Consider the following 24,492-nt stretch of genomic DNA (forward strand, 5'->3'; position numbering starts at 1 on the left):
GAGCACAAGTCTTCGGCTGGGTGAAGTGGAGGCTCTGTGACTCAGGAGAGAGGACAGGCTTGCTGGGGACCCCCGCCTCCCTGGGTCTACAGTCATGCACAGTTGGGCTTTGTGCAGAGTCACGAGGGCCACTGAGGGTGAGGGGGAGCTGAGCGGCTGAGTTGTGTTCACAGCCTCATTTTTTTGCAAGTGGTTTTAAAGAGTCAGCAGAAAGTGCTGACTATGCTGGTCTCCTTTTCCACAGCACCAGCCTGTGGGGAAGCCACCCCTCACCTGCCAGCTTACGTGTTCTAGGTGTCCATCTTTCAGTATCTAACAAGGATAGATCTCTTTTGCATCTGGCTCTGGGCTGGATGACTCACATCTGGGGTGGGTTGGCCTGTGTCTGCAGGTGATGGTGGCTTCTTGAGGTAGGACGTGATACCCAGTGCAGTTCTACTGTGTTTTGGGGGTGTGCTGGGAATTGTGACCTGCAGAAGCTTGCCTATCTCTGGTGATGATTCTGGCAGGACAGGGCTCAGGGCCAGAGTCCAGGCTTTACCCTTTAGCAAGTGGGGCCTGCATCAGGTGTTTGGCCTTGGGTAGGTTTTTATCTTTCTCACACTCTAGGCTTATCACAAGGAGTAAAAGGGTCAGCTAGATAGATAACAAAGACTTAGTCTGGCTTTATCCCAGCAGTGTCATGACTGGTCACTGAAGTCATGCTGGCCTGCCTTGACTCCACATCCTGCCTCTCAGTAAGTTCCGGGAGGTCCACGTAGCATTCTCACTTCCTCTGTGCCAGTGCTGCCCCTGCCCTCCACCCTGACCTCTTTCTTTGTGGCCCTTGTAAGCTCTGACTTGTCAGGTTTTAAGGGGTCAGCTCTAGCTTCTCTGTAGTCCTGGTGCTCAGGGCTGCCACAGAGTAACACTTATTAAAACTTGCTCAACAAATGCCCCTTCTACCTGGCGCTGGCTCATAGTTTTTCTCAAACTTGTTAAGTGCTATATCCAGTTGTCTTTAGATCTGCCCAGTCCAGGCCTAGAATACTCATGTGCTTTAACAAGAAACTCACCACATCCCACCCACATGTCCTGTGTCCACCCAGACTCAACATCCTCTGGAATACAGCCTGTGGAGACTGATGCCTGTATACTGTTTGAGTGACTGTATGACTCCTTTCCTTTGGAGAGAAGGGATGGGGATGCTATTCATAGGGTATCTTATCATCCAGTGGGAGGGTTAGAGGTTGGGAGGGCTAGTTTCCCCCTAGGTATAGCACAGGGCTTGTCTGTATCTCTTGTCTCCATGAGAGTCATGGGCACAGCTAAAGACTCTGAGGAGAAGGTGGGATGCGTCCTCCCCACTCCTGCTGACATGTCGTCTATTCCCAACTCTTTAGGCATGGAAAGAAGGTCAGGTGAATGCATCTGGGACCCAGGGCCTCAGGACTCAGCCAGGAGACCTTTGGTAGGGAGGACAGCCTTGGTCTCATGAGTTATTCTCATCAGCAGTATCTCTAAGTATCACCATCTAGGAATGAAATTGATTCCTTCCTTGCCTGTATTAGGTTTCCCAGTCTGGATCTTAGCTGCCTGTTGTGTACCTTTGAGCTATCCAGCTGTGAGTCTCAGTTCTGTCTCGATAATTTGATGTTCTGTCCTTCACAGGGTCAAATGCAATACAAGACAAGGCTGAATCTTACATGCAAATATAGATCTCACTGAGTACTTCTGACAGGGAGAATAGGAGCCAGACCAGGCCAATTGTTTTGGTTGTTTGTACTTTAGGGATAAGAAAAGGCTTTCCAGGCTTGTTTGGTTAGACTCCAGCCCTATGTCTTGGGGCCATTCCTGCAGAGGAAGAGGCTGTAGAAAAGGTGAAGAAGACATGGATGAATGTTGTGTTATGTAAGGACACTCATGACTTGAGGTGTACTCCTCACCTGGGCTACCGAGGACTTTGGGAGCTAGACAATGACAACATCCAAGGGGACCTTGACCATGACCCGGCCTCAGCTCTGTCACCCTCCTCCTCTGATATACTAGCAGTCTCCTGGCGTCTCTGCATTTGAAGCCTGCTCTGGAACCTTGGCTTGAAATTAGCTTCACAGATGACTCTAAAATAAAACTTGGGTTTGTGCTCCTGTCCCATGGAGTCTGACTTAAATGAGCTAGTGTGAGTACAGGTGTTTGAAGACATCTCCTGGGGGCTGATGTTCCTGTCAGTGGGCCTGCTTTCTAGTTCTGGTTTTCAGAACAGTGGGGGCTGGATCTCCCAAGTGATGGATGTGTTGCCTGGGGATCTCCCCCTTAAGGCTTCCTAGGTGGGAGACTCGAGGTCATTCATTATCTGTTTCTCAGCAACAAATTGCCTCAGAGCTAGTAGTTTTAAAATAGCGAAATCGTCACCTGTAGCTCTTCTATGAGTCAGGAATGAGGATGCAGTTGAGCTGGGTGGTTCCGACTCAGGATCTCCTGGGAGGCTGCAGGCATCTGAAGTCTCTGGGGCTGGAGGATCTGCTCCCCTGCCGGGTCACTTCTCCTTGTCAAGATGGCATGGCCACTGTGTCTTTTATAACCCAGTTTTAGGTGTCACATCCCATTATTCCTGCAATATCCTCTTAGCTACAAAGGTCAGTCAAGAGGAGAGGACTTCAGTAGGGCATGAGTACCAGAAGGGGCATCTTGGAAGCCAGCACTCAGCACCTGCGACAGGTGGGATACAGCCTGACCCTTCTTTCCTGATGTCTTTGTTCCTCCCCTACCATAAGACAGCACTTTGTGAAGTGGGTAGCTTCATCAAGCGTCATGTTCATGCTTTGTAATTAGTTAATGTGAGAAGAGGGTCTGTGGGTGGGTTCCTTCAAGCTCCACCCACATTTTTTCACCTGGTTCAGTCTTCCCCCACTGTATACAGGTGGAGGCCTGAGGAAGAATAAAGAACTGTTGCTCGCTATATGCTCGGCTCTAGCCTCTGCGGTCACCTATCTTAGGTTTCTATTGCTTCGATAAAACATTGACCAAAAACTAACTTGGGGGAGAAAGGGTTTATTGGTTCACATGTCCTGAGTCACAGTCCACAGAAGGAAGCCAAGGCAGGAACTGACAATGGGGGACACTGCTTACTGACTTACTCCTCAGGCTTGCTCAGCCTGTTTTCTTACAGAACCCAAGACCACCCGCACAGCGGTGGCGCCACCCACAATGGACCTGACCCTTCTACAGCACTAATCAGGAAAATGCCTTACAGACTTGCCCACAGGCGGTTTGATGAAGGCATTTTCTCAGGCGAGGTCTTCTTTTACAGAGGACTCTAGCTTGCGTCAAGTTAACAAAACGCAAAAGTCAGCTAATCTGCCACCCACCCAGTAAGTGGTGGATATTCAAATTACTGATATTGAAAAGTTGGTGATCACATCTCAGAACATACATGACAACTGTGGTGGAGGGGGCTGTCTGTGATTGTAAGTGAGTGAGAGCTATCTTTTCTTGGTGATCACCCAGCTGGGCTTCCTATTGGACCTGCCCTTCCAGGGAGCTATAAAAGTACCTCATGTCTGTTCTACTTTGCAGCATAGCAGGAAATTGAGTCTGGCCCAGGGTGATCACCTCCCCTAGAGCACCTCCCACTCCTGCCTACTACTTCCACTAGGGAAGTGTGTTCACTCTGTCTCCACTCCAGTCAAAGCTGCCACGGGTACCTGACTCCCCTCTTCTTCTGAAACAGGTTTATAAGAAGCTTTTTAAAGTTGTCCTTTTCAGAACTACATTTTTGGGGAAGATGTGCACACCAAAGGCTCAGTGCCTGGAGAGAAGCCAGGGACCAGGAGGAAGTTAGGGCTTTAGCCGTCATCAGGGCTGCTGCTGGTCTGTGAAATGAGGTACCTGTTTCCCTGTTGTAAACTTGGAGTTGCCTGATGGCCATGGATTCTGGGTAGAATGGTCAGGCAGAGTCAGGGTTGAGGGGCTCTGACCTAGTCAGGATTGGGCTGGGATTTCAAGTTGTTGGTGTTTGGTTGACCCCAAGGTCAGGATCCTGTTTGCATTGGGGCCAAAGCTGATGCTGGACTCTGAGCTCAAAGCTTTGGGTTATTTTACATACAGTGGAGCTTCTGGATCTTGGGGGAGTGACTCCAACCTCTGGGATGGTCCTCTGGAGACCTTCCTTCCTTACACTTCCTTTGTGAGATAGTTCTTCCTGGCCACATTTCTCTCCTGTGCTGTCTTGTTTAATTCTCCCAGAAGTCCACAAGCAGGTGGACTTGCCCCATATTGCAGATAGAGAAACTTGAAGACTGACTTGGTGTCAGGTGGGGCTGAGAGATGTAACCCCAGGAGGTGGGAGCATATTTGATATTCTTGGGGTGAGTTCAGAAGTGTTGGCCAAATGAGGCCTAGAGAAAGGCAGGCCCTGGCTAGGGATTCCTTAGCCAGCAAGTAGGATATTGAGCTGGGCTGCCCTGTTCTGCCCACTGTGTTTACATCGCTATTCCTGTCCATTGGCCTGGCCCTTCTGGTTTGGTGGTGCTACGCCTTGTGCTCACTGTGGCCTGGGTGAGAAGGCTGGGAAGGGTCTGGCTGGGAGGCTGGGGTGGCCTGCCCCAGACTGGAGGGTGGGAGGAGCCCTGCACAGACACAGAGCCCCTTTGTTTGCCAGCACAGCAAGGCAGCTGGTGTGGGATTTCTGGGAGTGTTTTTTCCCCCCTTCTTTCTTTCTTTTTTACCTTAGAAGAATAATTTCATTGTCTAGGGGGTCTCAAGATTCCAAATCCTCTGCAGATCTGCCAGGCAGCCCAAAGATGTTCCCCTGGATCAGTCCCAGCTTCCTTCCGTCTCCCTTCCCTCCTGCTAGAAGCGTGGAAAGAGCATCCCTATAAGGAAGATGAAGCTGGCTGTTAGTCCTACCTGTTGGAGAGACTCATGAAGTCCACAGGGTTGGTTGAGGAGGGTGCAGATATTCTGTCTACTGCAGCTGAGGGCACCTGTGTCCTGGGTAGATCTCTCACAAGTAAGCATAGGGCTTCAGGGAGAGGAGTGGTGCTGGTTACAAGGAATGACCTAGTTTGGAGGGTTTCAGCTGGTGTGATCCTAGACTCTAAAGGAGATGAAGTGTGTTGTGGGGGTGGGTAGGGGGTTGGTGACCTTGGAGCCGTATTCTTCTGCAGGCAGCAGTGAGGAAATCCAGACTGGATAACCTGAGAAGAACATTACCTCTGGCACCCAGGGGGAATACAAACAGAAAAAACAAACAAACAAACAAACAAACAAAAACAAAAAACAAAAAAACCAAAAAAACAAAACCCAAAAAACTTGTGTTCAGAGGGTCCAGGATGGGTAGAATATTTTGTGTCTTTGAAAGGTGGTGGCAGATTTGCAGCAGTAATCACAGTTGGGGACATAGTGTCCTGTGGATGAGCTGGATCGGCAAAGGTGGTCCCTGTTGATGAGGAAGAGGTGTCTACACTGGCTGGGTGGCTGAGCTGCATGCTAGTGTCTTGCAGGCTGTGGCCATGCTCACTTACTGGAGAATTACCAGTCCAGCCTGGAATCCAGCTTTGCTCAGTGACTGGAAAGCTGCAGCCTTGGTCCTGAGACATGAGACAGTCATAGAGCCCCAGTGAGACATCTGTGTCCTGGGAACCACTAGGTAATTGTATTTAAGAGCCAGTATGTGAGGCCTACAGTCCACAGCTGCAAATGATGGCATAGCTCTTACGTCTCAGTGAGGATTGTGTGGCCAGAACCCAGGGGCAGCTTCTTTGATGTATGGCAAGGAAAATGAATGCTTGCCTTGGGCCATTAGGTGGTCCGGGGAAGCCCAAGGCTTTGGTGGAGCTAGGGATTCCTGTTGTGTGTGGTGGGGAGTATCTTGTGAGAACAGACGTCAGCAAAGCCAGAGACTGAAGGGCTTTCCTGTGTTTGTTGGGGAGTAGATGCTCAATGCATTGCTGGGTTGTTTTCCCTTCATATTGAGGTCTAGCCACAGTTATCTTAGAGCGTAGTTAGAGCAGTGGTTCACAATCTATGGGATACAACTCCTTTGGGGTCGAATGACCCTCTCAGAGGGGTCACCTAAGACCCTCAGAAAACACAAACACTTACATTATGATTCATAACAGTAGCAAAATTGCAGTTATGAAGTAGCAATGAAATAATTTTATGGGAGGGAGGGGGTCACAACAACTTGAGGATCTGTATTGAAGATCACAGCGTTAGGAAGGTTGAGAACCACTGGTCTAGAGGTTGGTGAATGAGACTGTGTTCAGGTGAGATTGAGAGGGGGAGCTGGAGGGTCTTCCCTGAGGACATTGTGGGTAGAGGCGACATTGTTTGGGCTGTAGGAATGACATGAGTTGGCCCAGTAGATAAAGGGGATCTTCTCTTAAGGACACCCACAACTTTGACCCTGGGGTGAGAGCAGGAAGATGTGTGCTACCTCAGCTGAGTTCTGGCATCTCTGGGAGGGGCTTAACAGGATGGGGGGGGGCTGACACTGGGGAACTGTGGCCTGTGACTGGGAGCCTGCTATCAGGAGGCAGTGAGGTGTTTTGAAGACAGGTACTCATGCTCTGACTGACCTGATTTCTTGAAGCTTTGGGGCTTGGCCTGCTTGGGGACATGGATGCTGGGCAGGAAGCCCTAGACACCCCCCCTTCCCGCCCCAATTTACCATGGAGGCCAGAGCAAGAAGGCAAGTGTCTATTGTTCTGTGCTCCCTCAGCTCCCCTCCTCCTCCCTCACTGCCTGGCTGAGCCAGCACTTTTTCTTCATTCCTTTATCTGTGGGCTAGTACAGGGCGTTCTGTTTCTCCTGTGCATACAGATCAAGGAGAAAAGGGGACAGGCATGCACCAAGGACCATTTAAATTCTTCCTCAATAAGACAGTTTTCCTCCCTCCCTCTTGCCCTCTCTCCCTCCCTCTCTCTTTCCTTCTATCCCTCCCTCTCTCTACTTTCCACCCTTTCTTAGCCCACTCAAAAAAAAAAAGCCCCCCAAAAAACCAAACCAAAGCAAAACAAAAAGACCCAAGTGGGGAAAGTGATAAAAACCAACAGCAAAGGTTGGTTGAATCCGGCACAGGAAGCTTTCTGGATAAATCTTCTCTTATTTTTTAGTTGGGCCTCAGGGTGTATGGACCCAGGGCGGTAAGAGGGCCATGGTAGACGGTCCTCTGCCTTCTGTGGCTCTCTGTGTGTAGTGCCTCTGGCTTCTTGTGGGCGACAAGGGTGGATGGAGCTGGTTTGGGACTCATGGAAGGCCAGTACGGTGGAGTTAACTGGCTTCCCAGTGGTTCAGGGACCCGAAGGTCCTGTGCTGTTTGCATCTGATACCCATGTTCAAGGTCTCTGAGGTTTGGTGTTGGGAATAGAGGGTTCTTTCTGTAGTCATCTATACAATGGTCTATGGTTCATTTCAGAATCCTGTCATAATGTATCTACAGCACATGAAGGAACATCCTTAGATGCTGACAGTCAGTCTTATGACAACCTTATTTGACTTACAGCAGTATAATGAGGAACATGCTTAGGGGAAGAGAGGCCAGGTAGACTTTAATGGCTTTTAGAAGGGAATGTTAGGGATCCTGTGATAAGCAGGACTCCCCCCACCCCCACCCCCATTTTTGTTTTTCTTTTAGTTTTTTAGATAATATCTTTCCATATAGCTCAGGTTAGTTTGAACCTCATGATCTTCCTGCCTTAGTCTTCCCAGTACTGGAATTACAGGTATACGTGGCTACAGTCAGTGTGGGAACTCCAGTTCAATCCCTGTTACACCTGCTCTACATAGTAGCATTTCAAAACCTGGCTCCACTAGTAAGCTTTACAAACACTGCTGCCTTCCCACCCCTTTATTGCAAAAAAACAAAACAAAAACAAAAACCCCCAAAAAACAAAAAACAAAAACAAACAAACAAAAAACCAAAAAAACAACCAAACCAAACCAAACAAAAACAAAAAAACCCCAAACCAACCAACCAACTAAACAAACAAACAAAAACCCCCGTGGCTGTTGGAGTATCCCTGGAGCCCGGGTGCTGTAAAGGGGAATCCCCACTCTTCTAGACTATGGGCTGGAGCACGCAGCGGTGTCAGGTCTTACCTGGTGCATCGGCACCCTGGCAACATTACAGCTGACTCAGGCCCTTCGCAGCTCTCTGTGTGTTTACTAGCTTGTCACAGCGTCGGCAGTGGCTGGCAGACTTCCGGTGGCATCGCCACTGACCCTGCCAGCGCGTGCAATCCGCCACATCCTCACCTCTAAATTTAGCGCACAGGAACCTAGGCAGAGGGGAAGGGAGGGAGAGACTCCAGACAGCCCTGTTTGGCATGTTCCCGGGGGGTGGGGTGGGGGGTGGGGGGGCGGCTAAAAGAAGGGGAAGAGGGTAGCGGCGGCGGCGGAGGAGGAGGCAGGAAAGGCTGGCGCCCACCTATTAGTGGCCTCTCTGGCAAGCCTCAATTCCCTGGAGGGATTCTGGGTCTCTAGCGCCATCTGCCCGTAGTCTAGGAAGCGTGTTCTACCCTGACTTGGCCAGTTGAGTCTGGGAGTGGAAGAGGAGGTACGCTAGGGGAGGAAGCACTTCTGTCCCAGCCCATACATCACATGGAATGAGTTGGGGGAGAAGCAGCCTCTTAGCCTGAGCATATTTAGGGGGAAAAAAGCACCTACTTTGCTAAACCTGCAAGTGTTACAGGACACTGTCCCGGGAAAAATGGAAACCTCAGGTGGAAGTGGATATGTCTTGATATGCTGTGTAACCTCCATTCAGATCAAGGTAGATCTGCTCCCTCCACTGCAGGAAGCTCCCTCCTGTTCTCATTCACCCCACCTTTCCCTTAATCTCTGTCCTCAACAGATCATTTGCCTTTCCCTGAACTTCATGTAAGTGGAGCCATACAGTATGTGCTGCTAGGTGTCTAGCTTCTGGCTCAGTCACATGTTTGTAGGTGCACCTGTGCCGTTGGAGTACAGCAGCTTGTTTCTGTAGTTGCTGAGTTTTGCATGGGACAAGAGTACTACATGGCTCGTGCATCTGTTCACTGGTGGGCTTTTGGGTTGTTTCCAGATTTGGTTAGTGTGATAAAACTATAAATGTCTTTGACTTGTCTATTTGGTGGCATGTGCCCTACATCTCCAGTCGATTCTTAAAAGTGGATTGCTGTGTCTGGGGAAAGGCCATGCTTGCTTCATGGCTGTGGGTGACAGGCTTTTATTTGCTTCTTGGTTTGTGGTCTAGCAGCTTCTATCCATCTTTATTTCCTCATTTGATCTTGGTGCTGTTAAATTCTGCAGCATCTGTGACTCAAACCTTAGCCAAGACAACTGGACTTTTACATTGCTTGAGTTAGAGAATGAAAGGGATAGGGTAGAAGCTGAGTTTCAAAGCATGCTGGCCATTCTGGGACTAGAAGAGCAGTGTATTCCAGCCCTGGGCCACCTTCTTCCTCTGTGTTACCAGCTGCCCAAGTCTGGCGTCTCTAAGCAAGTTGGCAGCGTATAACTGTCAATTTGATGTCTGGTCTCTGGTGCCACGGGTCATCACAGTCCAGTGTTTCCTGGGTTCATTGCTGTTTTGTGGTGACTGGGGGCCCGGGGAAAGGACCTACCCAGAATAGCAAGGCTCATTGGACTCTAGCACTCTCTGAAGGAATGGGGAGGTGAGGATGTTGTCCTTCCCACCACAGTGCCACCTCACTGGTCTTCAGAAGGCCAGCCGAACGGCAGAGAGTAGAAAGTAGAGTGGGGCAGAGAGTACTAGGGAAGTGCCAGGTGAGAGCCCGGGACAGAGCCCAGTGTGGTGTGTACAAGTGTCCTGGGCTGCTGTGAACATTCTGGAGCCTATGCAAATATCTCTGGTATGTGTGAGTATCCTGATGTTCGTGTGAGCAGCCTCAGGTTGGCACAGAGAGCAGCCATGCAGGGTTGAACAAGACATCAGGGTAGGTCTCCTGACTTTGGCTTGTTTGGTCATCTCTTCTCAGGTCACCTCTTGTCTCTACTTTAGACTTGTGGGCAAGGACCAGGCAAAGCCTAAGAGATTTGAGGGTAGGATTGATAGATTCCACCTCTTACCTGTTGGTAGGACCTAAAACACATCCTCTCTCCCTGGTTCTCATATCTCTGCCTTCTCCTGTCTCCCTCTCTGCATTTTGGAGGGTGTCTCTTCTTGATCAGGTCTTTAGGGAGTAGGGGCAGCTTGCAGTGACTCCCTTGGGTCAGGTGAGCTGACCCCCACCACTGTCCTCTCTCGTCACAGGCTCCTAGAAGGTGAGTACGGACGGTATGCAAAGTTGTGAATCCAGTGGTGACAGTGCGGATGACCCTCTCAGTCGTGGCCTACGGAGAAGGGGACAGCCTCGTGTGGTGGTGATCGGCGCCGGCTTGGCTGGTCTGGCTGCAGCTAGAGCACTTCTGGAGCAGGGCTTCACGGATGTCACTGTGCTTGAGGCTTCCAGCCATATTGGGGGCCGTGTGCAGAGCGTGAGACTTGGTAAGTATCACTCAGGCCCAGCTACCTCTCTAGGCCACCTTTTGTTCCTCTGGTTCTGCCTCAATTCTTACTAATTTAATCTTTCCTTGGGATGAGTGTTTGATCATGTACCTGTGTGGGTGTTTTCCAGAAGCTTCCTTAGCCCCTTGCACTGACATCCCATTTTGGAGGATGCTGGCTTGGTGTTAGAGTTGGGCCTGACAATGTTTGTTGGGGAGGACATACTAAGAACTGTGGGTACTCATTTCTAATGTCACAGTAGGGAAGGGGACATTGTGTAAGTTCTGATTAGTCATTAGTTTTTAGTACGAGTTAGTATATCATGACTGAGGACCAGGCAACAGGAACTATGGTTATTGGAGTGGAAGGGGGTTTTAGGCTTCCCTGTGAGTGATTGTGTCTTAGGGTTGTCTGTACAGAAGATCTGTCCATGTTGAAGCCAGAGAAGAGACTTGCCCCTGGGTTAGGAAGACGTGGCCTGGGTTCTAGAGCATAGGAATATTTCCTGAAATGGAGCTGGAGGTCAGGGTTCCCACAGACACAGCCTGTGTGGGGTGTTCTGGCCAGGAGTAGGTTGAGTGGGGTGGGAGTATGAAGATGACCCAGTGAGAAAACATGCCCTGGAGTATGTGAACGACTTGACCCTCATGTGTGTTTGTGTGTGTGTGTGTGTGTGTATGAGTGTATGTGCTATGTGAGTGTGTGTGTGACCATGTATGATGTATGTGCTATGTGAGTGTCTGTGTGAGTGTGCTCTGCATAAGTGAATGTGTATATGTGCCGTGTGTGTGTGTGTGTGTGTGTGTGTGTGTGTGTATCTGTGTTTAGAGGCTACAGGATGACATTGATTCCTCAATTGCTTTCTAACTTATTTTTTTTTTGAGACAAGGTCTCTGTTTCTCAGTGAGCCTGCAACTAAAATTTTCTGCTAGGTTGGCTGGCTAGTAAGCCCTAAGGGTCCACCTGTTTCTACTGGTTATAGTTCTGGAGTTTTTACATGGATTTTGGGGGACCCAACTGAGGTCCTCATGCTTTTGTGGCAGGCATTTACTAGCTGAGCCATCTCCCAGCTTTGTCTTCTGTTTTGAGACAGGTCAGTCAGTCTTCAGGGCAAGTGGGCCTTGGAACTCCAGTTCTTTGCCTCCCAAGTACTGAAATAGCAGGTGTGAGCCACCACAGTTGCCCCTCTGGAGGATTTTGTGTTTTCGTGCACAGCCTGTGTACTTACTTGCTTACACAGGTGACCAGGCAGGGGATAAGTGGGCATCAAGGACACACTCTTTCTTCTTATAGCGCCATTGATCACGGTAAGAGTCTTTCCCTAGAGTCATTCCTGGAAGGTGCATCTTAGGTTTTGTTTCTCCTTTTCAGGCACAAACTTGGGTGACTCTTGGCAGTAAGAATGTAAGTGCTGTCCAAAGTTCTCATAAGGCTGGGGCAGCCAAGGAGCCCCAGGGCGCGTTGCTCACTGTTGATTGTCTGGCTAGCAGTCTCAGGGAAGAGCAGTCCCATTTATGATTCTTTGGGCTTGAGGAGCTTTTCAGAGTTTGACATAGAAACAGAAGATAGGGAGATTGGAGACCCAGTCCCTGAGGCAGCTGACAACTGAGACCATGCAGGGAAGGCACAGGGTGGCAGAAGACCAGATGGGAAGCTTGCCAGGCAGAGAAGAGAGAGAGGCTGGGCTATGTGGAATAATAAATGTGAAGAGATAGGGAGATCATGCTGGGCAGGGCACCTGTGTTGTGTGCAGACAGACAGGCCTCAGAACCCAGTATGTCGATGGGCGTGTTGCAGCATGCTATGGTGGCCATGCCCCTGTCAGTAGTGAGAGCTGGGGTCCAGAGCCAGCTCTGAGGACACACTTGCGAGGAGGTGAGTTGGCATGAGGTGGTGCCTGGTGCCCTTGGGAATACAGGTATGGCTGAGATGGAGGTGAGTGGGAAAAGCATTCTTGGTGATGGCTTTATTCTGATCCTCTCAATTCCTGGCAAATTTTGCCCTGGCCTTGCTCCTCACCTTGTCTCATAGTTGAGGGACATCTAGGGTCAGGAAAGGCATCTCCTTGCTTTAGCCCTGCCTAGTCCCTGTGTGGCTGCCAGGGTGAGGGTTCAGTTCCTTCTTAAATGGCCGTTTTCCCTCTCAGCTATTAGCTATTACTAGACTCTGGCAGAGAGGGAAACTACTGTGTTCAGTCATTCCCACTGCTGAGTCCACCAGGCTCCCACAGATAATAACTCTGAACCTGTGCTCACTCCAGAGAGCCCTGGTTAACCTCAGTGGGTCACAAAGCTGGAAGAGTAGTCATGAGTGTGAGGGAGGGCTGCTGAGGAGGAGAGAGTGGCTGGTTCATACATGGACAGCATTGGCTAGAAACAAGAGAATAATGGTAGTAATAACAACAATAATATGACTGTTCTCCCTCTGCTCCTGTTGGGAGGTCAATGTAGAACAGACACGCTGGGGACTTCCAAGCCTCAGGCTCTAGAAGTACCCTCACTGGCCAGGAGGCAGCTCCTGTGGGCAAGGTCCTGGACTTTCTGGTTTTGGTGGCCTTCAGTCTGCCTACTTTTCCTACACAAGGGGCCCTTGCATGCCTGCCTCTTTCAGAGACACCAGGCAATTGTTCTTTTCTAGTTAAAGCATGAGGCTGTGTTTTTTCTTGTTGTAGGCACATTCTGTGTTACAGGGCTATTTTTAGTAACTGGTGGTTTAATTAGAAACATTCCAAGAAAGGGAAAGCATGCAAATAAGGAGGACACGCCTACTTCTTGGGGTGAGGGCCAGTACTACTACTGTCTTTAAACTGTGTCAGACAGCTGTTGCTCCAGAACAAGCCACCCCAGATAGAAGAGCCTACATCGTCTGTTTATTTACTCAGAATCTGTGGGATGAAAGTGTGGGCAGGACTCAGGTAGGTGGGTCTTTTGCTGGCTTTGCCTTGTTTTCTTCAGGGTCACTTGGAAATGTCACTCAAGTTGGTTAGGATCCCTAAGATGGCCTTACTCTTTGTCTGGTAGGAAGTGTAGGCTTTGGTCTGGACTCATGTTCCTAGCAAGGTGAATCTCTGTCTTTCCATAGGTGTTACTTGTAGAGTGCTGGCTAGTTTTCTGTCTTCTTGACACACACAGGCTGGAGTCATTTTGGAAGAGGGAACATCAATTTTGAAACTACCCCCCACTAAACCGGCCTGTGGTGCATCTTGATTGATGATTAATGGGAGACAGCTCAGCTCACTGTGGTGATATCACCCTGTGCAGGTGGTCCTGGGTGCTATAAGGAAGCAGGCGGAGCAAGCACGGGGGAGCAAGCCATGGGGGAGCAGCAACCCTCCATGGCTTCTGTATCAGCTTCTGTCTCCAGGTTTATGCCCTGTTTGGGTTCTTATCCTAACTTCCTTCAGTGATGATGGAAGTGTAGGCTGAAAAAACCCCTTTCCTTCCCGAGTTGTTTCTGGTCATGGTGGTTTATAGCAACAGTAGAAAGACTCATAGGCTCCTGGAGCCCTAGGCTCTGAAACTTTAAATACAGCTTTTACCACCAAATTCAGCTAGTTAGAGCAAGTCAGGAGTTTAACCCAAATTCAGGGTGTAGACCCTGCCTCTCAGTGGGAGGCATGGCACAGTTATTTTTGTCAAGGGATGTGTACATAAGATAGGAGAAATTATTGTGAATTTGACAGGAAGTTTACCAATTTGAGCCTGGCCTGCAAAAACAAACACTACGAATTGTTCCTCTGCTCTCTGTACTATTTGCCTCTAGAAGCTAGGTAGGGAAAGCTGCCTCATAGCTTTGTGGCATCTGAAGAAGAAACTGAGGTTCAGGACAGAGGCAGTGACCTCAGATCTGTTGCCATTGCTGCTTTGGCTGGGGATGAGGAGGTCGGGTGGATTCCGAGGCCCCTTAGCTCCTGGATCTAGGACTGCTCTTTAGCTCTCCTTGACAGAATCTCAGGGTCGGCCCTAGGGCGTGAAAGGATCTCCCTGGAGGTTGGGATTGTATTCTTCTATCCTGGGAAGATGTTCTACTTTGAAATTGTCCCCTCTTCTGTCCTAGAAGTGTTGGAAGGGGGCATCCTGTATTGGGAAGAAAGGCTTAGACTCTAGAGCCATGGGCTGTTAAGGTGCTAGAATAATGGTAGGGATATCCTCAGTATTCCTCTTGAGTGGGATGGAGTCAGGGGTCTGCCATGGAAAGGAGAAGCTTCTAACTGAAGTCACGAGGTGAATCTGGGGCACAAGAGTCACTCTGGCCAGTGCTTCTCACTGATGGTCATCTCATCTGCTGTCAGGTGTTCTTCAGAGAGAGCTGCCAACCCCCTGCCTGCCCTGTTGGGTATATGTGGGTGGGGTCCTCTTAGAGAAGGAAGGGAGGAAGTCCTGCCCTTCTCTAAAGAAACCTCTGCCCCTCTAAGGGTCTGTTGTCACCACCAGGACACGCCACCTTTGAGCTGGGAGCCACCTGGATCCATGGATCCCAGGGGAACCCTATCTATCAACTAGCAGAAGCCAATGGCCTTTTGGAAGAGACCACAGATGGGGAACGCAGTGTGGGCCGCATCAGCCTCTACTCCAAGAATGGCGTGGCCTGCTACCTTACCAACCGTGGCCGCCGCATCCCCAAGGACGTGGTTGAGGAATTCAGCGATTTATACAACGAGGTAAGGGGGACCATCAGGACAGTGTGGGGATACCGTGAACGTGCTGAGCCAGGCAAGACACTGATAGATTTCCTCAAAAAACCTGGAATGCCATTTGCTAGACTCTACTAAGTGGGTTGTGGTAACTGTTATTACTATGGTGTTTTCTTGATTTTTTTTTTTTAAAGATACTCAATATTTTTGGAAAGCATTTTCTACTTGTTTCTAGTTTATAGCAATAGAACTGATTTTTGTGCATTGATCTCAATTCCCTGGTGATTATTTTAGTTAATTTGTTAATTATTGTATATTAGTTAATTCATTTAGTTGTTTAGTTAATAATGTATCTCTTGGCATTCTAATAATAATATTTTTGGAATTACGCGTAACCAGCATCGTTCAGGAGACCCTTTTGTACTGATGGAGATGTTTCAGACCTGCACCGTTCAGTATGGTAGCTTCTGGCTTCTAGTTTTTGAGTAGTTGAAATGTAGCTAGTGAAACTATACAGGAATATTAAATTCCAAATAGCTACAGGTATCTAGTGGTTACTATGGTGAAAGTTCAGCCTCAGAATATTTATTACTTTTATTACATTGGTTAGTATTGCAATCGATTTTAGGCAGAAGTAGCAATTTTGTGCATCACTGAGGCATCCAAGTTTTAAAAAATCACCAGTGTTCTCGGTATCTCTTAGTATCTCTTAGTAAATGGCACTGAAGAAATGGGCAAAGAACAACAGGTCTTATTGTTGTAACGACCCCACTCCAGGTCAGTAAGTGGACGGCTAAGCACTCATTGTACAGTTGCCAGTCTCCTGCTTTGTGGCGCTCCCTGGTCCATGGAGGATGTGCACACTCTGTTTTGTGTATGGACCGACAAGTTATGTGAGTGCAGTTCCACGTTCTTACTCACATACAAAGGGTAGGACTTACTAATGATCAGGTAGTAACCTGCGTTCTTCAAAGTAGACTTTACTGGCCTATATGCTGACTCCTGGCTATTGTAAGTGCTTTAAGCATGAATACTTACATTTTTATTTGTTTTATTATTTTTTAGATAGGTCTCATGTAGCTCATACTGGCCTTAAATTTGCTTTGTAGCCAAGGCTGGCCTTGGAGTCCTGATTATTATTATTCTTTCACCTCTTAAGTACTGGGATTACAGATGTGTACCACCATGCCTGACCATGTGGCTACTTCCTGAGAATGACCCTCAGTGGCTCTGACTTGTGCTACTTCCTGTTGGTCAGTTTCACTTCTGAAAGCCAAGAGAGGGGGCTGTAGAAAATAAAATGGACAAGGTAGTTATCAAACTGCAGTGCTGCTTAGGGTCAGGATTTCCTTGTGTGGCTTTTAGTCAATACTGGCGACCATTCTAAGTTGCCAGGTTAAAACCATGCCTAAAGTTAGCTTTATAGTAAATGTTTCCAACAAAGCTGGCTCTGAAGGGCCATTCATATGGGTACGTTTTAGTGTGTGTGTGTGCCTGTGCCTGCGCGTGCATAGCACATGCATAGGTCAGAGGTCAGTGTTGTTCTAGCTTACATTTTGAGACAAAGTCTCTTGGTGAATTTGAAGCTCAATGTTTCAGTTGGAACAGCTGGCGGGTGAATCCTCTGGATCTGCCTGACTCCAGCCGCCCAGGGCTAAGTTTGCAGGCATGTGCTGGGGATCTGAACTCAGGTCCTCATGCTTGAGCAGGAAGTACTTTACTTGCTGAGCCATTTCCCCTTCCCTGGTTGGTTTCTTTTTCCTCAGTGCTGATTGAGCCCAGAGTCTTGTCAGTGCTAGGCAAGTGCTGTCCTGCTGAACTGTTTCCCCAGCCTTAGATGGAGACTGTTGAATACTTAAGCTGTAGGGCCTCTTGGAACCCCAGTTTTCTCATCTGTAAAATGCACATGGCTGTGTCTACTTCTCAGTGTTACAAGGATTGTAATCCCAATGAAAAGTATTTAAGAATTGGTGTAGTGGTCATAGGCCCTTGCCCCACACCCTCCTTTCATGTTGGGGAGGAGACTGTAACCACATGATAGTTCAGGTTGTTGATGGCTACATTTGTTACTCCCCTGTAGGAATTTATGGTCTTCAGTGATGTGAACTGGTTACTATGTTGCTTATCTTTTAGGGGAAAACCAGGGAGGAGAAGGAGAGTCCTCAGCTTGAGTTCTTGGCAGTGATCTTTCAGGAGGAATTTGCTGAGGCTCCAGCTACTGCTGACCACCCAGCATCTTGTGATTGTAGGCAGGACAAGCTAACCATTTCACTTGTATCCTTCTCTATAATTTACGCTGCAGAGGTATCTTTACTTCATGTGCTAGTCTCACGTGGAGGCTTCTGTCCTGTGGAACAGTAAGGATGGAGTGTGCCACTTCGAGGGCCCTTCACTCTGGCCCCACAGTTTCTCCTGGGGCTGCAGTGCAGAGCAGTCATCTTTCCAATGGATGGGTGCTGACCAAATAGACTCCCTTTAAGGAGGGAGATAACCATCAGCCTGGCCACAAGTGGTCAGCCACAGATGATCAGCTGAGAAGCTCTCTGCTATAGTCCCAGAAATGACAGCAGTGGGAGGAGCTCAGGCTGTCCTCCGTTCTCACAGGGCTTCAGGGCCTTGGCCTGGTAGCTAGCCTTCCTGCCCTGGCACCTGCCTACCTTCCCAAAGCCATCCATTTCTTACAGCATTCTGCTTGTTGCCTCTTCCCCAAACCAACCCATTTCAAGTTTCTTGACTGCCTCGCCCTCCATCTTTGTGCAGCTTCTTCTCCCTGTCTTTGCCAGTTTTGCTATAACATAATGAGACAGGGTTGTCTTGGTTGACCTCACCATACCTGGTTTCTTTCCTGTCACAGTGTATCATGTAGAAATCTTCTTAGGATGTCTCATCAACTTGAGTATGGGCAAGGCGTGGGACTTCCTCTTGCTTAATACATCATGGGTGTGGAACCCACAAGTGCATGTTGAGTGAATGTTAGGGCCTGTCTAGGAGTAGACTTTTTCAGTGTTTGGGGGTAGGGTGGGAGGATTATGGGAGGGGCTAGCAGAACAGGCAGAAGGACCCTGTTTCAAGGGACTGATGGTCACTGTGGATAAGGAGTGGGTTGGTATTTTGTGCCTGCCAAGTGGTTTCTGTTTCTTGGTCTGCTGGGGCCTCCCAGAGATGCTTTTTGTGTGTGTTGCTCTCTTCTCTCTTCCTTCCATGTACTTCAGACCAAATGAAGGGGCTCTTTATGGATCTGAATAGTGCAAAGAGGATGCCTGTAGGGGATGAGCTTTCTGCATCTAGTTCTTGGAAAAGGTGAATGTATGCAGATCAGATTCTCTAGGGGAATGGGAGGGGGCTTGCAGACATGTGCAGAGCTCACAAAAGTGGATTCTATAAGTCCCAGATGTTGTTCAAGTAGGGTTCCCAAAGAAACCTTTAGGTCCATCACCCCTCTCTTACAGGCTTGGAGGTGAGGAGCTGGCTGACTAGGGCAGGTACCCTGCTCAACTTCATGCAAAAGTCACAGCTGCACCAGGGACACCAGGGGACAGGTGGCTTTCCAGTTGGGCCCTCTGTAGAGGGTGATTAGAATGATCAGTCTGTGGGTCTCTTTGTCAGGTCTATAACTTGACCCAGGAGTTCTTCAGGCATGGTAAACCAGTCAATGCTGAGAGTCAGAACAGCGTCGGGGTGTTCACCCGGGAGAAGGTGCGGAATCGAATCAGGGATGACCCTGACGACACAGAGGCCACCAAGCGCCTGAAGCTCGCCATGATCCAGCAGTACCTGAAGGTATCTTTGCTATGTAGTATAGATGTCAGATTGAAAAAGATGAAATCTGGGGGAGTCTGGGTCCAAAGTGCTGTGCTGCTCAGAGCTCTTGTTCCTTGAGCCTGGCCTTACCTGTTGTCTCTCTGGGTCTTCCCTCAGGTGGAGAGCTGTGAGAGCAGCTCTCACAGCATAGACGAGGTGTCCCTGAGCGCCTTTGGAGAATGGACGGAGATCCCTGGCGCCCATCACATCATCCCCTCGGGCTTCATGCGAGTTGTGGAGCTGCTGGCTGAGGGCATTCCTTCACATGTCATCCAGCTGGGGAAACCTGTCCGTTGTATCCACTGGGACCAGGCCTCGGCTCGCCCCCGGGGTCCTGAGATTGAACCCCGTGGTGAGGGTGACCACAATCACAACACTGGGGAGGGTGGCCAGAGTGGAGAGAATCCCCAGCAGGGGAGGTGGGACGAGGATGAGCAGTGGCCTGTAGTCGTGGAGTGCGAGGATTGTGAGGTGATCCCAGCGGACCACGTGATTGTGACCGTTTCACTAGGCGTGCTCAAGAGGCAATACACCAGTTTCTTTAGGCCATGCCTGCCCACGGAGAAGGTGGCCGCAATCCACCGCCTGGGCATCGGTACCACTGACAAGATCTTCCTTGAATTCGAGGAGCCCTTTTGGGGCCCCGAGTGCAACAGCCTGCAGTTTGTGTGGGAGGATGAGGCAGAGAGCTGTACCCTCACCTATCCACCTGAGCTCTGGTACCGCAAGATCTGTGGCTTTGATGTCCTTTACCCACCAGAGCGTTATGGCCACGTGCTGAGTGGCTGGATCTGTGGGGAGGAGGCTCTCGTCATGGAGAGGTGCGATGACGAGGCTGTAGCTGAGATCTGCACAGAGATGCTTCGACAGTTCACAGGTGGGCCCCGTGTCCATGTGGTTCACTGAGGTTTGGGGCCCGTGTCCATGCGGTTCACTGAGGCTTGGGGCCCCGTGTCCACGTGGCTCACTGAGGCTTGGGGCCCCGTGTCCACATAGTTCACTGAGACTTGGGGCCCCGTGTCCATGTGGCTCACTGAGGTTTGGGGCCCATGTCCACGTAGCTCACTGAGGCTTGGGGCCCGTGTCCATGTGGCTCACTGAGGCTTGGGGCCCATGTCCACGTGGCTCACTGAGGCTTGGGGCCCCATATCCATGTGACTCTCTAGGGCTTGGGACCACATGTTCATACGGCTCACTGGGACTTGGGGCCTTGTGTTCATGCTGCTTTCTGGGGCTTCACTACTGTCTCAACTCCCATGTCTGGAGCAGGTTTCCCCTTTCCAGATTGTGGTACTGAGGTGTCTGTGCCTACTGGGAGAGCCGCTGCATGTTTAGCCTCTGCCTCTTCAGTTGCTGGCACACTCATTTTGTAGTTCAAATGACTCAGAATGATTGCTGTTTCCACCAGGGACTTCATGGTGAAAAGGGCTCAAGTGTCGCCATCACCATAGCAGCCCATTTCTTGTTACCTAGCATCTTATTCAGAAGTAGAATTGTTTTACTCCGATTTTTTTTTTAAGATAGGGTTTCATGTGTAGCCCAGGCTGGCCTGGAACTCACTGGATTGTACCTACTTGCTTTGAACTCAAGATGCTCCTGCCTCATTCAGCCTTCTGAGTGGTGGGACTACAATCGTATGCTGTCATACGCAGCATCTTTGACTCCTTTCGCCCACAGTTGGCAGGAGAGCCCATAGTAGAAAGGGAAACATAGTATCTGAAATTGTTTTGACTACTGCCTGGAATCAACCCCAGGGCCCCATGAGTGCTAACCTACTATCGAGGCTCCACCCAACCCAGTAATGCTTTAAAGTAGGAAAATCAAGGCCTTGATGTGTATAATGCTTGTTTTCTGGGCATCACTAAGAAATGATGGGTGGCAATACAGTTTGAGTACAGCCCCCCTCCCCCAATCTTCTATGCTTACCTCCTGGCTGCTTGGTTGTCCTGGAGTTTTGGGGTGCCTTCCCTATGTAGCCATTTCTTATGCTCCCTTTTCTTGGTTCTTCTGACTCCCCCACAGGGAACCCCAATATACCAAAACCTAGGCGAATCCTGCGCTCAGCCTGGGGCAGCAACCCATACTTCCGGGGTTCCTATTCATACACACAGGTGGGCTCAAGTGGGGCAGATGTGGAGAAGCTGGCCAAGCCCCTGCCCTACACAGAGAGCTCCAAGACAGCGGTGAGTGGGCTGTGAATGCTGAGGAGAGGCCTTGGAGGGGGCTTTTTGCATGTGTCTGGTCTCGGGAGGAGGCTGGGGTAGCGTTCACGAAGGGTACCATGGTGAGAGATGATGGGGGTGGACTCCCATGGCGGAGGGAAAACAAGACAACACTTAACATCTGGAAGAAAAACATAGAATCACGTAGAAAATTAATATTTTCTTCAATCTCTGAAGCATGAATCATTGCTTGCTGTGCTGTACAAGCCTTCAGCCACAGCTAGATTGAATTAATTAAACAGTTAAAATTAATAAATTAAAATCCTGGTTCCTTGGTTGCTCTTACATTTCAAGTTCAAAAGCCACATGTGCCTAATGGTTTCCACATCGGGTTATGCAGTACAGATAGTCTGTTGGGACAGCAATACGGTTATTTCCTTGATGTGTTTTTAGAGAATAAATTTAAGGGATTAGGGTTGTATCTTAGCTGGTAAAGTACTTGCCTGACATGTCTGAAGCCCTGGGTACAATGCCCAGCACCTGCATAGTAGTGTACACCTGTAATTCTAGCGTTGGGAGGGGAGAGGGGAGAGGGGAGAGGGGAGAGGGGAGAGGGGAGAGGGGAGAGGGGAGAGGGGAGAGGGGAGAGGGGAGAGGGTCAGAAGTTCAGAGTTATCCTTGGCCACATAGTTTAAGTTGAGCCTGAGATACATAGACACTGTCTTAAGGCAAAAGAACACTTGAGAATACTGCCCTGCCCCAAATTAAGCCAGTTGTACTCTAAGAAGAAAATAAATAAGGCCACCAAGATGGCTTGGTGGCTTAGGGGGCTCACTGCCACCTCTGATGACTGACCTGGGTTCAATCCTTAAGACCCATGCAAAAGATAGGAGAAGAGAATTATTGATTCCTGCTAGCTGTCCTGATTTCTGTATGAACGTGATGCTGCGCGCGCGCGCGCGCACACACACACACACACACACACACACACACACACACACACACACAGAGTTAAAAATGGACAGAAATATGCTCCCATATTAAATTTTATTCACTAACTGTGAACATACATTAAATGTTAAGATGTAACAATTATATTTAAAGTAATTCTTTGGAGTTATTGATGAAGGGAGATTTCTGTCAATGAAGGTGTCTGTCTAGCTGTGCTTAGAGAGGGCATCTTCCTACAGAGGAGCTCCCCTGGCTGTGACAGAAGCAAAGTGTAGCAGAAACAACCAACAAAAACCTGGAGGATGGTGGTGGGGGGAGTGCATCTCATTAACTCCCGGCCTCTATGTTCAGTAGTCACCTGTGGTCCAAGAGGTGTAAGAACAGTGAGTGGTGCTTATGTCTTCAGCTAAGAGCAGGGAAAAACTGCATGGACCAGAGAGGGGAATCCTTGGAGCTGAGACAGCAGTACACCTGGAGCTCGCTGACTAGAATTCAGTCACATGGTTACACATTGGGGACAGAGAGGCTGAGCCATGTCATTGTTATTACTTTGAATAACTTTGGAACCAGTTTAGAACTAGGACTTAAGCTGGGAGTGGTGGTTCACAGTTTTAATCCCAGTATTCAATCAATAGGGGCAGGTGGATCTCTGAGTTCCAGGCCAGGCAGGCTACATATTTTGAGACCTTGTCTCAAAACAAACAAACACAAAGAACTAAGGCTTGAGTAATAAGGGAGGAGAGAAGTGAGTGAGTGTGGGGGTGGCACCTGTGCTGAGCCCCCCAGCTCGCCCACTTTCCTAGCCTCTTTATTGGTAGGTACAGTTTATCCACCAGCTGGTTAGGGATTCATGTTCTTAGTCTAGACTCAGTGGATTCAGTACTGCGTTCTTGGAGAAAGTCCACACATGAGTTTGCTATGCAAGAAACTGAACCAACCTTGGATTCACCAGGACACCTGCTTTCTTGAGACTGACCGTTGGCTAGACCAGAGTTTCACTGTCTTCAGTGTGTGACGTTCCCCTCTGGCTGAATTCCTTTTGCCTGTTGACTCACCCAGCATCCTATAAGAAGCAGTGCAAAGGTCCTGTTCTCTAGGAAGCTTGTGGGATTTCCCAGACATTGAACCTCTTTTCTGGGCTTTCAGCACCTCACCCAAACACCCATCATCACATACGACATTGTTTAGTAACTGGGTTTCGTGTCTGGCTTCCCCACCAGCATGGAAGCTCCACAAAGCAGCAGCCTGGTCACCTTTTATCATCCAAGTGCCCAGAACAATCCCTGGACCCTAGTAGGGGCTCCATAAAGGTTTGTTAAATTACCACCTAACTTTGTTTACATTCTTCCAGATTCTAAGTGCTTACATGCATAGTTTCATTTAATCTTTGCAGCTGACCTCAGAAGCAGGTGGTATAAATCTCTTTGGCTGATAAGAAAATAAAGGCTGAGGAGGGTTAGATTATTATTAAGAGGTGAATGGATCCTTTGGGACTGTAGAGTCAGGACTTCTAACAGCCTTGGGACAGAAGGAACTGAGGCATGGCTGTATGGGGAAGGGAAGGGAAGGTGGCCAGGTGGGTGGGTGACCCTTCACCCCATGGAAACAGCAGTACTGCGTCCTGTTCACTCATATCTGCCTTGTAGGAGTAGGAGTTCCAGGGCTGATGGGCCCCTGCCTCAGCTGCTCTCCACCCTCACTTCCCCTTCCTCCCACTTAGCCCATGCAGGTGCTGTTCTCCGGGGAGGCCACACACCGCAAGTACTACTCCACCACCCACGGTGCTCTGCTCTCTGGCCAGCGTGAGGCCGCTCGTCTCATCGAGATGTACCGAGACCTCTTCCAGCAGGGGCCCTGAAAGGTGTCCTCACTGCCAAATGTGTTCCTTAAAGAACCACTGACTCGTGACTGCTGGTCCTCGTCCCTTGCCCCTGTGCTCTTAATTTCCTAATTTTCTGTAGAATGGAATTTACCTTCTGTAGTGGACACTGGGCTGATGTCAGACCTGGCCTATAGCTTTTCTTTTTCTCCAGGCTGGGTAACCACAGGTGGGATTCTGCTTCCTGCTTTCCTCCCACTCTCTATGTTATTGCAAGTGCCTTCAATACTTTGCATTTTGGGATAATAAAAGAAGTGACCCTTCCCATGCTCCTTTGCTTCTCTCCTCAGTTCAAAGCTTCTGTGTATGTTTGTTTGCTCACATCTCTAACTAGGGGTTGTTGCAAGGAGTTATGGCTGTGCTCCTGTAAAAGGGAAGGTGCTTAGGTTTATTGAGGAGCTGTCTCTTTACCCCATCTGTTTGTGCCTGTTTAGTGAGATCCCCCAGGAATATGTACTCCTCCCTGCCCAGTGTGTACTTCCTTAGGATGGGCCTGGTTCTACCCACTTGCCTTTCTTGGAGGTTGGTTGGCTGGCTGGCAGGCAGGCTGTGTGGAATGAAGGTGAAGCCTATGGAAGGATACCCCAGCTGTGGC

At 49.3% G+C, this 24,492-nt stretch overlaps 1 protein-coding gene across 5 annotated transcripts in view; it reads left to right on the forward strand.

Moving 5' to 3' along the window:
- The window catches only part of Smox (spermine oxidase), a 34,564-nt gene extending 10,404 nt beyond the window's left edge, over positions 1-24,160 (forward strand). For 2 of the 5 annotated variants that reach the window (XM_034495817.2, XM_076929786.1), the window contains exons 2-8: positions 10,238-10,471; positions 14,905-15,131; positions 18,711-18,884; positions 19,023-19,782; positions 20,928-21,088; positions 23,239-23,328; positions 23,739-24,160. In XM_034495817.2, coding sequence (XP_034351708.1) covers positions 10,264-10,471; positions 14,905-15,131; positions 18,711-18,884; positions 19,023-19,782; positions 20,928-21,088; positions 23,239-23,328; positions 23,739-23,876 — 1,758 coding nt within the window. In that variant the 5' untranslated portion in view covers positions 10,238-10,263 and the 3' untranslated portion in view covers positions 23,877-24,160. Of the gene's footprint in view, positions 1-9,719; positions 9,837-9,899; positions 9,921-10,237; positions 10,472-14,904; positions 15,132-18,710; positions 18,885-19,022; positions 19,783-20,927; positions 21,089-23,238; positions 23,329-23,738 lie in introns of those variants that run through there. The other 3 variants (XM_076929788.1, XM_076929787.1, XM_034495818.2) reach the window with 3 other exon arrangements.
- Positions 24,161-24,492: the final 332 nt, after the last annotated feature.

Source organism: Arvicanthis niloticus, chromosome 2 (assembly GCF_011762505.2).
Source record: "Arvicanthis niloticus isolate mArvNil1 chromosome 2, mArvNil1.pat.X, whole genome shotgun sequence".
In the NCBI taxonomy this organism is placed as follows: domain Eukaryota; kingdom Metazoa; phylum Chordata; class Mammalia; order Rodentia; family Muridae; genus Arvicanthis; species Arvicanthis niloticus.